At 31.7% G+C, this 15,129-nt stretch overlaps 1 protein-coding gene across 1 annotated transcript; it reads left to right on the forward strand.

Annotated features, from left to right (window-relative positions):
* The first annotated feature begins 394 nt into the window (after positions 1 to 394).
* Positions 395 to 14,608, forward strand: LOC106471493 (14-3-3 protein zeta). The gene is made up of 6 exons (XM_013932093.2): positions 395 to 498; positions 745 to 1,055; positions 4,653 to 4,776; positions 7,996 to 8,159; positions 12,289 to 12,384; positions 13,688 to 14,608. Exons 2-6 carry the CDS (start codon positions 762 to 764, stop codon positions 13,745 to 13,747), a joined length of 738 nt encoding a protein of 245 aa, XP_013787547.1. The 5' UTR covers positions 395 to 498; positions 745 to 761; the 3' UTR covers positions 13,748 to 14,608.
* The last annotated feature ends 521 nt before the right edge of the window (positions 14,609 to 15,129 follow it).

Below are 15,129 nucleotides of genomic sequence, written 5' to 3' on the forward strand. Positions count from 1 at the left end.
ATTGTCAACTTTTAACACAATGCTCTACAGTAGGAAAATATTTCATAACTGGATAAGACAGCATTCTAATCCAAAGAAAGCTTTATGAAATTCGTACCTTCGTTCACATAATGCATACATAAAATAATGATTGTGAGCAATAAGCCTCATTCTACTATCACAGTTATGCATATTATTCAACGGAATTCACCGTACTATTTGAAATATAGGCTCATTCTTCTTATCATAGACCAGTAAACTTTAGAACCCAAAGAGCTCTTTTCGATATAAACTCACAATTTAGTTTTAAAAAAATTAAAGACTGAAAACGAAAAAAAAACATATTATTTCTGTTTAAGTAGAGTATATCACACTTAATTATTGCACGATGTATCTGTCACTAGGCAATTTGTGACGTCAGTAATTCTGTCAGTAGTTTTGTAACCCCGTACTAAGGGGCATAACCTTACTGGCCGGCTTACTCTGTGGAGAGTAGGAATAGTCGTTTGGTTCATATAAGTACGTACACGAAAAGTATTTTATCGTTAAAATTTGTATACCTAAACTGTTTTAACTAACTGTGAAATTAGTTTGCTTTTGTACTGTAGGTTTATTTTCATGTGCGTTGTTAATGTTTTTTAATTTTGGAGGCTGAACATCAGGTTTATTTAGCCTAATATTTCTTTTGCCGCCATTTTGCAGGCTTAAGTTGTTTCATAGAGGAGTATTTCTTCGATTTATAGGTTATATCCTCTATGATTTCAGCATAAAATACTTCCAAAATGGATAAAGACGAGCTGGTACAGCGGGCCAAGCTTGCAGAGCAGGCCGAGAGGTATGATGATATGGCAGCAGCTATGAAACAAGTTACAGAAATGGGCGTGGAACTAAGCAATGAAGAAAGGAATTTGCTGTCGGTAGCTTACAAGAACGTTGTTGGAGCAAGGCGAAGTTCATGGAGGGTTATTTCAAGTATAGAGCAGAAAACTGAAGGAAGTGAAAGGAAGCAGCAAATGGCCAAAGAATACCGCGAAAAGGTTGAAAAAGAGTTAAAGGAAATATGTTACGATGTTTTGGTAAGGGTTAAGTTCTAGAACTAGTTGTAATACCATATTAGTATTACTATTAGAAAATTAACACCTTAATACTAGTACTACTACTATTAAGTATTCTAAGTGAAAGTAAAGAACTTTTTAAGAAGAATGTGTCATTTGTCAGCCACACTACATCTGCCATATCCAGTGGCAATGAGGCTATTTTCTCAATACCATTACCAAACCTGCCCGAATTGAATATGACCTAGTCACATAATACATTACTCATTAGTAGTACTGATACTAATAGTGATCTAGGCACTATTTATATAATTAAATTTCGTGAACAATGACTGTTATGGCGAGAACTGTAATTATTATCAATTTCATATTTACAAATAATGTAGTATCACTATTACTTTTGTTAATAATCGTGTAGTACGGCAAGTAAGCATATCACTGTCAACCCTACACATGCCCTATTCACATTTGTGTAACAGCCCATTGCAAAAAATACTATTACCTTTAATATTTCATGGAATTTTAAAATAATTATTAGTAAGCAGCATAAAATACATACATTATTAGTAGGTGCTGATGAAGCTTTTGTCCAATACCAGTGCTCATCAGTAATATGATTCCATAACTAAATGACACTGACAACAAGAACCCCTGTTTAGTCTCAAGATTTGTTGAGGCACTGTGAAATATCATATATTTTACTTTGTTGTATAACAAAACACCAGGTTTTAGATGATATATTTATAACTTCATCAGCTGCATAAACTTGAAAATGGTTTTAAAAAAGGCTGGTAGATGATTTTTACAATTATTAACATCTAAAATTCAACGTTTTCAAACTATCTGAGCTAAAAATAAGCCTCAAATTAATGGAAAGGCTTTAGTTTTGAGGCTTTGGTTTCTGTACTGACAAGTTGTTTCTGTATGTGTGAGAGATTTAACTATTTCTACCATAATAATTATAACAGGAGGCCAAAAATCAACAGTTAGGACTAGCAGCTTTTTTTATTATTTCATCTAAAACAAATGTTAAAGTTACACAAAAAAATTTAAATCTTAACATTTTAGGTATATGGGGGTACATCACAAGCAATTTTTAAAAATTTGATGTCATTTTACCCCCTGTAAATGCCCACTCTGCATAGATTTAAATGGCTTAAGCCAAGAATCATTTCTGTCAGTCTATCATGCACTTTCAACATTTGATATCTTTACACACTACTCCATATGAGGCCTCACTTGAGTTTTGTACAGTGCTACAATCTTTTTGTTCTTAAATTTAAAAATCGTATAAAAAAAAACTAAAAAAACTTGGCCACAGCTAAATTCTCATCAGAAGTATTGGGATTCTAACGAAACTCTTGATGTTATGTTTTTACACAGTACTAATGCTTTCACACAAAAAGCAATTTTTTTTAAACTTTCTTAATTAGCTACAATGTATAACCTAAATCTTATCTTTACTAAACCTTATTGTACAAACACTAATCCTTTAATTGAAACTGTTAACCATCTTATGTGTATATGTATATATATACACGAGAATCATTCTCAATGGAATCGGGTCTTTCCAACAATTTAGAAAAGAAAATTGAGACATACCAATGTCCTAAAATATATCCAAGTCATGAAACTGAATAATAGTGACAAAAGCTGTAAAACAGACCCTTGAGGGACCTTTCCACTATTCACATTTTTTTAGCCAGGTCCCCATTGGCTCAGCAGTGAGTCTGAGAGCCTATAACACTAAAAAACTGGGTATCGACACCAGTGGTGGGCACAACACAGATAATCCATTGTGTAGTTTTCATATGTTCATAGGCTCTGACTTTTAAATGGCGTTTGGTTTTGCCAATATAGGAGGCCTTACAGTCTCCACACGTGTACTTGGCTTGTCTATTTTTACACGTGTGGAGACTGTAAGGCCTCCTATATTGGCAAAACCAAATGCCATTTAAAAGTCAGAGCCTATGAACATATGGGAATTTCCATTAAAACGCAAAAAAAAAATTGTGTAGTTTTGTGCTTAATAATAAACAAAAGATTGTAGCCACTCTTTACTTTATACCTCTTAGCAAGTTTTCAATCTTCTTGACTTTTCTACTAATCCAATAAGCATCCAACTTGCTAATCAATATTTGTGTTGTCTCTTATCAAACATCTTCTGATAGTCAGGGTGTAATCAAAATATGCCATTTGGGATACACTCGTGCAGAAAAGAGATAGTAGTTGTAAAAAAATTCTAATGAATTGATAAGGTAAGCAAAGCCTTTTTTCTGCAACCATGCCGAGAATTACTTATTAACTACATCCAAAGCTTGGAGCACCCTTCAGATTTTGAGTATACCTCTACATATGACATTTAAAATTTGATTGAAAATAATAATTAACTGTTTCAAGAATTTTTTAATCATGAATATATTAGAATAGATATTTTGTTATTATGTGACTTTTATTTTATTTGGAAAGAAATATGAAAAAAATGTTTCATTTCTGAACAGCTCCAAGGACTTTTGATATATACATGTTTTGACTTTTTATTTTTTCTTCTTTCCATCCCAAAGTACAGGTTTATATTTGATAAGAAACTATCATCACTACGAAGTACAATGACTTGTTTCTCATTTAGTTTTAGTAATAGTCTTTCATTGCCACCTGTTTATGATGTAGTTATACAACTACTTATAAAACTCATTTTGAGAATAGTTCAAGCCAGTGACTAAATACTATTTGATAGAGCAAATTACAAACTGTGCATGTAAATGTAGTATAAATAGTGGTTTGGAGAGTATTGTATAGTTTTTTCAAGGTACTTCTCACCTAGAATTCCTGTAGAGGTGAATAAATGAAAGTTTAGGAGATATAGGAACAAACCACAGATCTAAGAATTTCATACTTTCTTTAGACATTCTTTTGTTCCTGAAAATGTTTGTGTTAAATTGTGTGTTTGAAAGCTATAAATGTATTTCTTTGACATCAGGTAAGCTTAGTTTCATTTAACAAGTTCAATAAGTGGTGGTGATAGTTGAATGACACACACATTCTTAGTTAATGAATGTTATATTTATTGTATTGAAACTGCTGTCAAAAGAACTTATTATATATTGAAAAGAACTAGATATAAATTGGTATCACTTGTTTGACAAAATTGATTCCGAGCCTGACAAAGTAATAACGTTATTTTGAAAGGTGAGTCATGCTCACAGATTTTTATAATTTACAGTCAGAAGTAGTGATTTCTGCTATTAGGAAACTAAAGTATCAAAAGAAATGTTTATGATTATGTAAATGTAACTTATCAAGAATAAAAATTAAAATAAAACTATGATGAAGAAAGTATTTTAAATGTTTTTTTCACAACAGTGCCTCACAATAGAATTTTGGATAGTTCACAACTTCATTTTATTAGTTATACTATGAGATAAGACTTTCAATATAATATTTGCCATATAACTTCCATTTCATGTTGTAATTCAAGATATTCATATTTGTTCTGCCTTTGAAGATCTCAATATTTGACAGTGTTTAAAAGAATTGCACAGTCTCTTTTAAAATACATAACGATTAATTCAGTTGAGTTTTCATTCATCGAGTATTTGATACATCTTTGTGTTGCAGGGTCTATTAGACAAGTTCTTGATTCCCAAAGCAAGTAATGCAGAAAGCAAAGTATTTTATCTGAAGATGAAGGGAGACTATTACAGGTACCTGGCTGAAGTTGCGACAGGGGATCAGAGAAATAGTAAGTTAAGACTACCATTTTGTATGATCATGATTTTCCAATTGCTTCTGATGTAAAGTTACCTTTTTTTTACCTGAAGACTTCTCTGAATGGATAGCTGTATTATGTCTTCTAGTACAATAATTCTCTAGTACAATCTTGACTGTCAAGCAAGGACAGTTTACAATTTAATGTTTCTTTTGTTATTCGTGTAAATCAAGTAAATGTAAAAAAAAAAAAATGGTTTAGGTCAGTGTCTCTCTTTTTCTTTCATATTGAGCCTCAGTACTTTTGTTGCTTGTCCAAGGGCCTCTTCATTAATTCAGAAGACTACAGGTAGTGAAAGAGCATAATGAACAGGAGACTTGTGGCATTTATAACAATGTTAAAATAAGACAAGTATTTACTCGTCAGTTAGTTAGTGAGAAATTTGCTTAACATTTCATATCATAATATATATGTTTTGTGTATGCAGGATGTCCACTAATTTTTAAAATAATTTTGAAATCATACTAGGAAAAATGTTTATAGAGACATGATTTGTTGCACATGTAAAAGTAATGTTAAAAGTTTTTCAAAGCAATGATAAATATTATTTCATCAGGATGATACCCCTCCACACTAGAGCCTTAGCCTTTGAAAAACACATTTGATTAAACACTTCCCAGTCATTCAAATGAATTGGGCAGGGAGGCCTGGTCTGCTTAGCCCTGCATTCTTCAGACATTATGCATATGTTGTTGTTTTTGTGAGGCTTTATAAAGAACATGGTTTATTTAATAAGGTTGTGAGTAAGGATGAATTGTGTTTACATATCCAATATGCTTTCACAAAGGTTATTCCTGCAAAGTTGCTAATCACTTGGCAGGAGATTGGGTACAGACTGGACATTTTGCGTGTAACTTGTGGCACACATATTGACCTATAGTGATTGTATGCTATAAAAACAAACTTTTAAACCTTTTTTTGTATATGTAACAGCCCATGTGTATGTTAAATAGTTTTCCTGGTATGATTTTTCAAGTGTTTCCATAGTTCTTGAACACCCTGTTTGTATGGTGCCACTTTGCAAGACTCCAGGATCTGTTTAGTATCACCCTTTAACAAGTATGTAGTGTTGAGGCCTACATTGAAGACATTTTTATCTAAGAACTTCTAATCCTGAACATTCTTTTAAACATAGCCAGTAACAATCTTCTAACAAAAAAGTGAATACAAACCAGTTTACCTTAAACATACTAGCACTACATTTTGACTATATACCATTGGGGGAACATCAGTCTAACAAATTAATATCTAACTATCATTCTCCACAGCAAAAAAAATCAGCAAGTCTAGCAGGTTAGTTTTTCAACTATACATTGCTATAGGTTGCTCATTAGTCAGACTGGTAAGTCTCGACTGCCAAAAGTTTAGCTTAAGTTTCATTTAAAGCGGTATAAACAAAGAATTTGGCCAAGCCTTAATGTTACAAATGACATTGTTGCACATAAAACTGCTAATAATTTTTAACCTTACTGTACAAAACTGAGATAAGAGCAAAGTGTTAATAATTATTGGTTGCACTGTGATATTTAAGAGCATTTTCTAGCTTAAATATCTAAACACATGAATAAGTATTTCAGCCAAGATTTAATCATTGAGAGCTTACAAGTTAATGATTCATAGTAATGACTTAGACAACGTAAGAAAAATTAATATTTCAATCACCAATATAGTATTTTAAGATAAGTAGTACTACCCACTGTTGTATAAAATCACCTACATATCACCATTACAAAAACTCGTATTATATTTATACTTAATTTTACTACAAAATATATTGCACATGGATACAAGATTCATCCGAGTGTATACTTGTTGAAGTTGATATATATTTTGGATATTTATATAGATGTGTTACTTTTATGGTAAAAGTACAACTTTTAAGTTACTCAACAACATCATGTGCTGTCTTCCACAGAAAGGTTGGCTGTCACAATCCTCCACTTCTGTGCTTTTCCCCCCTGGGTCTTCATATTTTTACTATCTCAGTCTGATCTTCAATATTTGTTATCCACTCTGTTCTTGCTCTTCCCCTGTATCTTTTCCCTTCTATTTTAAGTTACTGTAAAGTAATAAGTCTTTCATCAAATAACAATAAGTATGTATTCTATATGTACTGAAGCTGATATTGAGAACAAAAAAAATTGTATTCACATGAAAGTACATTATTGATTATTATTTTGTAAGTCTTGGGTAAATGACATTGTGTTCCACATTTTTTCAGGTTTTGTGCTAATTCTTGACTTTTTAAAGTAAAAATTGCATTTAATAGCAAGTAACATGTGTATTAATATAAGGTAGTAATTTTTACCATTGGATAGTTTGCTATGGTAGCTGATCACAAACCATTAGCAGTGTGCTTACCTAACTGAATAAATAATGATATTTAAAGTGTATGTGTCATGACCTTTTTACTGTTACATTCAAAATTTAATTCTTACTTACTTTATTATCAATATATGTCAGTTAAATTTGGCATCAAAATGCCATTTATAATTACTTAATTTCAAAAGGTAATATTGAAATAAATCGTCTTCATTTCTATGCCATGTGAAGCATCAACATTCTGAATTCATATTTTAGACTTCTTTTTACCCTTATATGTATTTCAGAGTATAATTGTCTATTACAGTCTGTAGTCATTTTAGAAAGAGAATATGTGATTTTATTTAGTATATTTTTTCAGTACATGTTGGTGATTTTGCTACAGTTAGTGTTAAGGTAGAGAAAATAAGATATAAAGTTTCACAAAACAAAACTGTTCACTTAGGAGGTTCTAGAGGTTATACAAATGTAAGATGAAAAGTATTTATTTATTGGGCTGACTCGGTATAAAGGCTTCATAAATTCACAACGAATTTTTAATAAAAAATTCTTTAAGAAAATGGTTTTTGTGTACAACAGACATTTAATGTTTACTAAACATTTTCCAAATTTCATGAAGATGCACCTAGATTTAGTTATAGTATGTATAGTTTTATGAATAAATTGTTGGTTACAAGGTCAGTCAAAATGACTGAGTATGTGCAGAGTTAACCACTAATTATAATATTTGAATTTCTTCACATTTAAATTAGAAAGGTGAAACATTAATGTATGTTTTCATGGAGCTTATGTTAATCCTCTGAGTGTGTCCACATTTGGTAACTTTTAAGATTGAAAAATGTATTGATGACATACATTCTTGACTTGCAGGTGTTGTAGAAGAGTCTCAGAAAGCCTACCAAGAAGCATTTGATATTAGTAAGACAAAAATGCAGCCAACACATCCTATTCGGTTGGGTCTTGCTTTGAACTTCTCAGTGTTCTATTATGAAATACTGAACTCTCCTGACAAGGCATGCCAGTTAGCAAAACAGGTAAAACATTCTAAGAGTATTTTCCTTCTTTCTTGATCTTTAGGTGTGATTGAAGAGTCACAGAAAGCTTACCAGGAAGCTTACGATATTGCAAAGAGTAAAATGCAGCCAACACATCCTATTCGCCTGGGCCTGGCATTGAACTTTTCAGTATTTTATTATGAAATTCTGAATGCCCCCGATCGAGCCTGTCATTTGGCAAAACAGGTAAACGTAAACTGAAACCCATTTGGTTTGATACTAACCATTAAATAACTGCAGCTTCCTGAATGCATGATATTGGAAGGATAATATTCCCCAAAATTGCTGTGTTGTCCATTACTAAAGCCCATCATTTACCCAGTTGCACCCAGCTGCAGATGAAGCAAAATATTTTGCTAAGATACCATGCAATATTAAAATCATAGTTTGTAATATAGTTGGAGTTTTAACAAGTAGAAGAATTTATCTTTAGCTCAAAACTAGTGATTTCTTCATTTTAACTAGTAAAAAATATAAAATAATTTAAATGGAGCTACTTATTGAAAAAGTACTTCAGAATCTTAAGCAAAAATCTTTGTATATATATGTAAAATATTTTCTTAAAGTTATGCTTTCATACTTATTTACATCCTTGCTAGTGTGTGTGTGGAATTAAAAGTTAAAGTACGTATGGGTTCTTCAGTTACCAGTACCCAGTACCATGATTTCATTTAACCCATTCCATATGGGTAGGGGTCAGAGGGCATGTCATCATGTGTGTAGACTTACATTCAAAATTTTATTAAACTACTATTTTATGAATGTATGTCAATAATTATGGTATAGAGTTGTGGTTTGTAATTCAAATTTTAGTATTATACATTACTTAATTTTTTGATTTAAAAGTAAATATATAAAAAAAAAAGCTAAATATCGATTTCTGTGTGTCACGTGGTACATAGTCTTCTTCTTTTGGCCAGATTTTACTTTATACAACGTTTATAGTTTTTTTTTAACAAATTAGAAACTCCAATTACCAATATTGACAAGCTTGAATATAAAATAAGAATGTCCTACCTTTTCTATTTGCTGAGATATTATATTTAACGAATCCACCACACTGACTCTACCCACCTCTTTTGAAAATACTTGTTTACCTATGCCCACTTCTCTCATTTACATGCTTATAATCAATTGAAGATACTCATTTTTAACTACATAATTCTCTCAGTCTTCCTAAAGTACTTGCATGGGTAAAGCTGTCATTGCTGTTGCAGAGTTTCAAGAGTTGGTGACCAAGGTGATATGCTGATCGGAAATGGTGTTTTTTAGACCCAAATACAGCTTAGATAGAAAGACTGATAAATATCACTAGAATGTTGTGGCATTGGTATATTAATTCATATTATATATATATATACATACATACATATTATTTTTTTTTCTTTCTTTCTTTACGTCCTTCACATGTTATATGTGACAAGTCTTAGTAAGGAAGAGACACGAGTACAAATTAACTTCAGAACATCATAAGTAGTAGATATTGTTTTCTGTGTTTTTATCTACTGAAATTTTAGAATGTATTTGTAAATAGTAATAATATGTATACATATGTAATGTATGATAACCAAAACGTGATTGTATTTTCTAAAGGCCAGTTTTATGCTATTTGATACGGTAAAGTGAGCTGCATGTGTGCCGCGTGACTTACAACTTGTGTAGCAGTATTATTAGTCAGATGCAATTCAAAGATTAATAAATATAAATAGATGTATTTAGAATAAACATTTGTGGTTTCCTGTTACAACCTGTAGTCATTCTAGAACAAAAGAAAGAGTACTTTATAGTTCCTATTTTTTTTTATGGTGGTTGCAAGGTCAGTTACTCAACTGACCCCATATAGAGTTACGGTAGAGAAAATAAAATATAAAGTGTTTCTAAAAAAGTTTAATAGTTGTCTAGGAGATTATAGAGATTACACAAAATGAAAATTGATAATTTTCAGATGAAGAAAACTTTTTAATCTTAAAATGAAAATTACTTGGAATATTGGATAGTCAACATTATAAAAGAAAAAATCTGGTGTTATAATACAAAAGTATACTGATAATGTGCGAAATTTTGTGAAGATACTATAAATGTTGTTAAGGTATGCGTATGATCACTCACATGGTTACAGGCTGGTTGCAATGCACCCAGGTCATAGTCAAAGAATTAATCTTTGCAGTTAATTGTAAGAAGGTAGTTTCTTGAAATGAAATAGGTTATTAAATACAGCAACGATACTAAGAAAACCAGTAATACTTCATGGACAAGCAATAGCTTTACATTAATCAGTTATCCCTTTCCAAGAAATTTCTTGTTGTCATACATTACAAACACTTCATTATAGTAATCTTGAATAGATTTTAATAGTATACAGTTTAGTACATTTGTTTGATGTCCAAATGTTTTTGCATAATATGGTTAAGTTGGCTTTAAGCGTAATGCTTTCATGTGGGCATGGCTGAATCTTATTTTCATTTATGGAAATGTGACATGATGTACTTCTACAGTTAACATTAAATGTTACTTTTGTTTGATATTTAAAGTTAGTCTGTGTGTACAATATTTACCACAGGCTAATGGCATTGGACTTAACTTTGACTTAGTTATGTACTGCCTATAAAATCTTACCACCACTGTGTTAATGCATTTCATGAAATAGCATACTTGACTGTAAAATCCTTTGACTACTACCTAACTACTTTGTGTCCTGGCAAGAAGAGATTGATGGTTTGAGAGGTTAGAATTAGCAATGGTATGATTTTGGATGAACAAGTCCATTTTCCTGGTGTCACTACTAAAATTAGCAGTGGTTTTTGTTGTGACAGGTTTTGTCTTGTAACAAATGGTTGTGGTTGAATTCCTAAATGTTGATTTACCATAAAAGCACAAGGTGTTAACTAATGCTTCCTGGACATTTCTTTTAAGGACAGAAATGTCAAAATCAGTTGTATGAAATTAGATAAGTTTTATGTAAGGAAATATTCAGACAGAATGAGTTTTGATGAAATGACATATCAAACAAGATGAGAAATTGATTGTTATGAAAAAAATTTTTAGTCGCAGCATAGTGACTCGGAGAACAGCTGATTTTTTTTTCTCTCTCTCTCTCTCAAGTACAAACTTTTAGCTTATGGCTCCACCATATCTTGACCGATTTTGAGATCAGAAGGTCAAACCCTTTTGGTTGATGTATTTGACTATGCTGAAGGTCTGGTAGATTAATTTACTCTAATCCTGCCTAAAAGAATTTCCTGATGAGTAAAGAAATTGAATTGGGTAAAAGTGCACCCCACACTTGATATTGCTGGCACTCAAAAATGTAGCTAATAAAAAGGAAAAAAGGTTTCAGATTAATTTACTCAAATTTGCCTAAAAGAATTTCATATGCCATGGCTATTGAGGATTTCATCTTGCTTAACATGATTCTCTTTATATTTTAAATATTGTTACTGGCTTCTAAAGTTCTTATCAAGATGTTTTGCTAAATATAGTGTGATATGAAAAAACTTTGATGTTTGTATATAATATTTTTTCACATGCTTAACAGTATAGGATTTTCTTATATTTTATATTTAATACAAAATTTAAAACCAGTATACTGACACACCACCAGTGATTTATAATTCCAAGAAAGCAACCAAGTGGTGAACTTCAGCTAAAATGATACATATTGGTGAAACGTAATTTGAATTTGACAAATATAGTAAGAAATTGTTAAGAAAAGTACAAAACAATTCTCTTAAACATTTTTTATGTTGCATAATTTCACTGTAGGATTTTATTTAAATATGTAAATTAATGTTTTCATCAATAGACAAGGGTTATTTGTATTAATGCTTTGTTACACGTCTTTAAATTATACTTTAATATATCAGCTTTGAATATAGTTGTCCATGATAGGTTCTTCTGAGGGCTAAAAGCTTTCAGTAAACTTTTTAATGAGGTGTTATGTCATGGTATAATTAATCAATGACTCATATTCTTGAGTCTTGGGTGGCAAATGTATTTGTAACATATCAAAGTATGTGTAAATAATATATTTTTGGAACTTTCTGAAATCTTGTGGTGGATTGTTTCACAGAACTAACATGGCATTATAACAGTGATTTAATGTTTTCAGGCTTTTGATGATGCCATAGCTGAATTAGACACACTGAATGAAGATTCCTACAAAGACAGTACATTAATTATGCAGCTTCTGAGGGACAACCTGACAGTAAGTATTATTATAAACATTTATTGTGTTTTTGTACTTGCTACTCACAGGAATTAACTCCAGTATTTCAATGTGTATGGTCCCAAAAATGTTAGTCAGTATCATAATACCTTTGTGTGATGATCTGGTAAGTGTTCTTTTCTGGATTTTACTTTTACAGGCTACTACAGAGGGTTAATCACATTTTATAAACTATTGTATGCTATTACTGTGGTGTGTTGTTACAGTTGTATATTGTTCCTGGTTAAAATCCCGACAATTCAATAATGTGATATTAACACAGATAGAATTAAGGTTGAAAGAGCATTTAGTATCCTTTTCCGAAGAAAAAATATTCAAGTAACAAAATAGCAAAGAGATGCAGATCTATTGCACAACAGTTCCAAAGGTGACTAACGTAGTGAATAGTGTCTGCAAAGGAAAATCGGCAAACCCATATGAAAACATAAAATCACTTAAACAGCATCCCACTATATGCCGGACTGCTATTACTGTTGCCAGAGCTTGCATGCCTAGTTGTACGTGAATCCTCAGCCACCCAGAAAGTGATTGCTAATGAGGTACACGCATTCCATTCAAACATTACAAAGATCTCACTCTTCTAAAGAAGACAAACTGTTTCTCAGATGACTACATGTAAAATACCTTGCATGTACAAAAACAAATTTGCAATACCTAAAGGAGACCTGGGTGTACTTGAAAGACTGACAAGAAAAGGCCAATTTGTCTGGCATCACAACCACAAATTTCTCAGAGTTTGTTGCAAAGGCAAACTCTAGTGTAGCAGAACATAGTAACATGAATTATAGAAAATTAAAATATAAAATTCCTGCACTTTATAACAAATGTTAAGAATTTATAGCTACTTCAAAATAAAACACCAAGCACACGCTTAAGCCTAAGTTCGCAACAACATTCCTTTACTCCTTAGAGAGTGAAACTGGTGTTTGTTATTCCTTCTGACATATCTCTAAGCTCATTTAGTTCACATAAATGTCATCTAGGGAAGCTGATATCTACATACATTTGAGGGATTGTGGAATGTGTTTTTCTGTGATCTAAGATTGGCATCTCTTCTTTGCAGAAGCTCGTTACAATGCAAATTGTTGTCAAGCAAGTGTCTAACCATGATCATCATATCTCTAAGGTGTGATTAACCACTCCATAGGGTAGTATAAATTCAAATCTCTTAACTTAAATACATGAAGGGTGAAATTTATCTTAAATGTTTAAGAAAAAAATAACTTAAAATTAATTTTTGCTTTCAAATATGAAAATTTTAATTATTATTTTTCCTACTCAGTTGTGGACGTCGGACACACAAGGGGATGGAGAGGAACCGACAGAAACACAAGATAATTAATCTCACTTTGGACTGTGAGCATTCCCACCACTGCTACATCTTAAGCCTCAGAGACAAAGCCTTTCATCGTTACAACTCTTACACCACAATTTCTGAAATACTGTTCAGATTTAGTAGTGTTGGAAATCATAAGTTCTTCGACTAAATAAACTTCCCTGTGGTTATGTGTTATTTTTAATATCAAGTGATTCAACCAAGCATGTGTTGTTGGTCCTATCATAAGCACTTTTGCTTGTGCTTGTTGTACATTGTATTATTTCAACAATTGAACATGAGCTTATCTTTTCTTGCAAACTACCACATCAGCATGAAACCACGGGGAAAGTACCATTTCAGATAGCTGTAGTAGTCTTATGCTAATCAATTCATTACAAATCATTGATATGCCAAAACAGTTCTCTGCCTAATTCTTGTTCCTTTGTGTTTGTCAATCTGTATAAAGTGTTGCTAAGTTATTAAAACATGTTGAAAGATGGGATTTATCAGGAGATCCACCAGAGTTTCCAAAACGTAATTTCTTTTGGTCCCTGTCGCTTGTAGTAATTTTTCTAAACTGGTATGTTTTAAAGTTGGCTTGCATAATCTCGTTAACTTGTTTTGTGTTTGAATGTTTCGTTTCTAAGACACTGTGCCTGTCTGCTGTGCACAATCAACACAGAACAGCCTTTTAGACGGTAAAAATTTTTAAACAGGTGACAGCTTTAGAATTTAGCTTCTTAGTGTGGTTTTCTCTGCCCTTCCGTTTTAATTGTCTTTATTCTTGTTTAAAACATGTCATATAGTCACCTGTCTTTTCTGCATGCCTGTTTTATAATTTACTACAATAACAAAGTTGTATAGAAATAAACAGAACTGTAACTATCTGGTTTTCTGTTTGGTTAGTTCATTATCACAGCCACCTATCGAGTAATATTCTACACAAATAATTTAATTAGAAGTACAGTGTTTTATTGAAAAAATACATAAATCGGAAGGTAATGGACTATTTAGAATATTGAAGTGATCATTCCACCCCCACCGTGTTGCACAAGGTTCAACTTTATTTGCTGATGTATGGGTATTCCGAAGTGACTAGAATATTTTATGTCTTACATTGGTACTGAAGAAACGTGTGTTGTTATAAAAATTACTTTTAATAACAATACACTTTTTAAACACCAACGTAAGACATGAATTATTTTAGTTGAACATGAGTTTATACACAGCGTGGTCACAAGTAAAGACACCACCTTTTCAGAAAAAAATGAAAATTTTCAGTCATATTCACATGAATTGATATATTTATAATTTAATTACTATCTAGTAGATCTTCCTTTCGCTTCGTGGAGTTCATTGATCCTTTGGGGCATCGTGAGAAATATCTCGTCAATCTTAGAATGTGG

Source organism: Limulus polyphemus, unplaced genomic scaffold, assembly GCF_000517525.1.
Source record: "Limulus polyphemus unplaced genomic scaffold, Limulus_polyphemus-2.1.2 Scaffold4653, whole genome shotgun sequence".
NCBI classification, from domain to species: domain Eukaryota; kingdom Metazoa; phylum Arthropoda; class Merostomata; order Xiphosura; family Limulidae; genus Limulus; species Limulus polyphemus.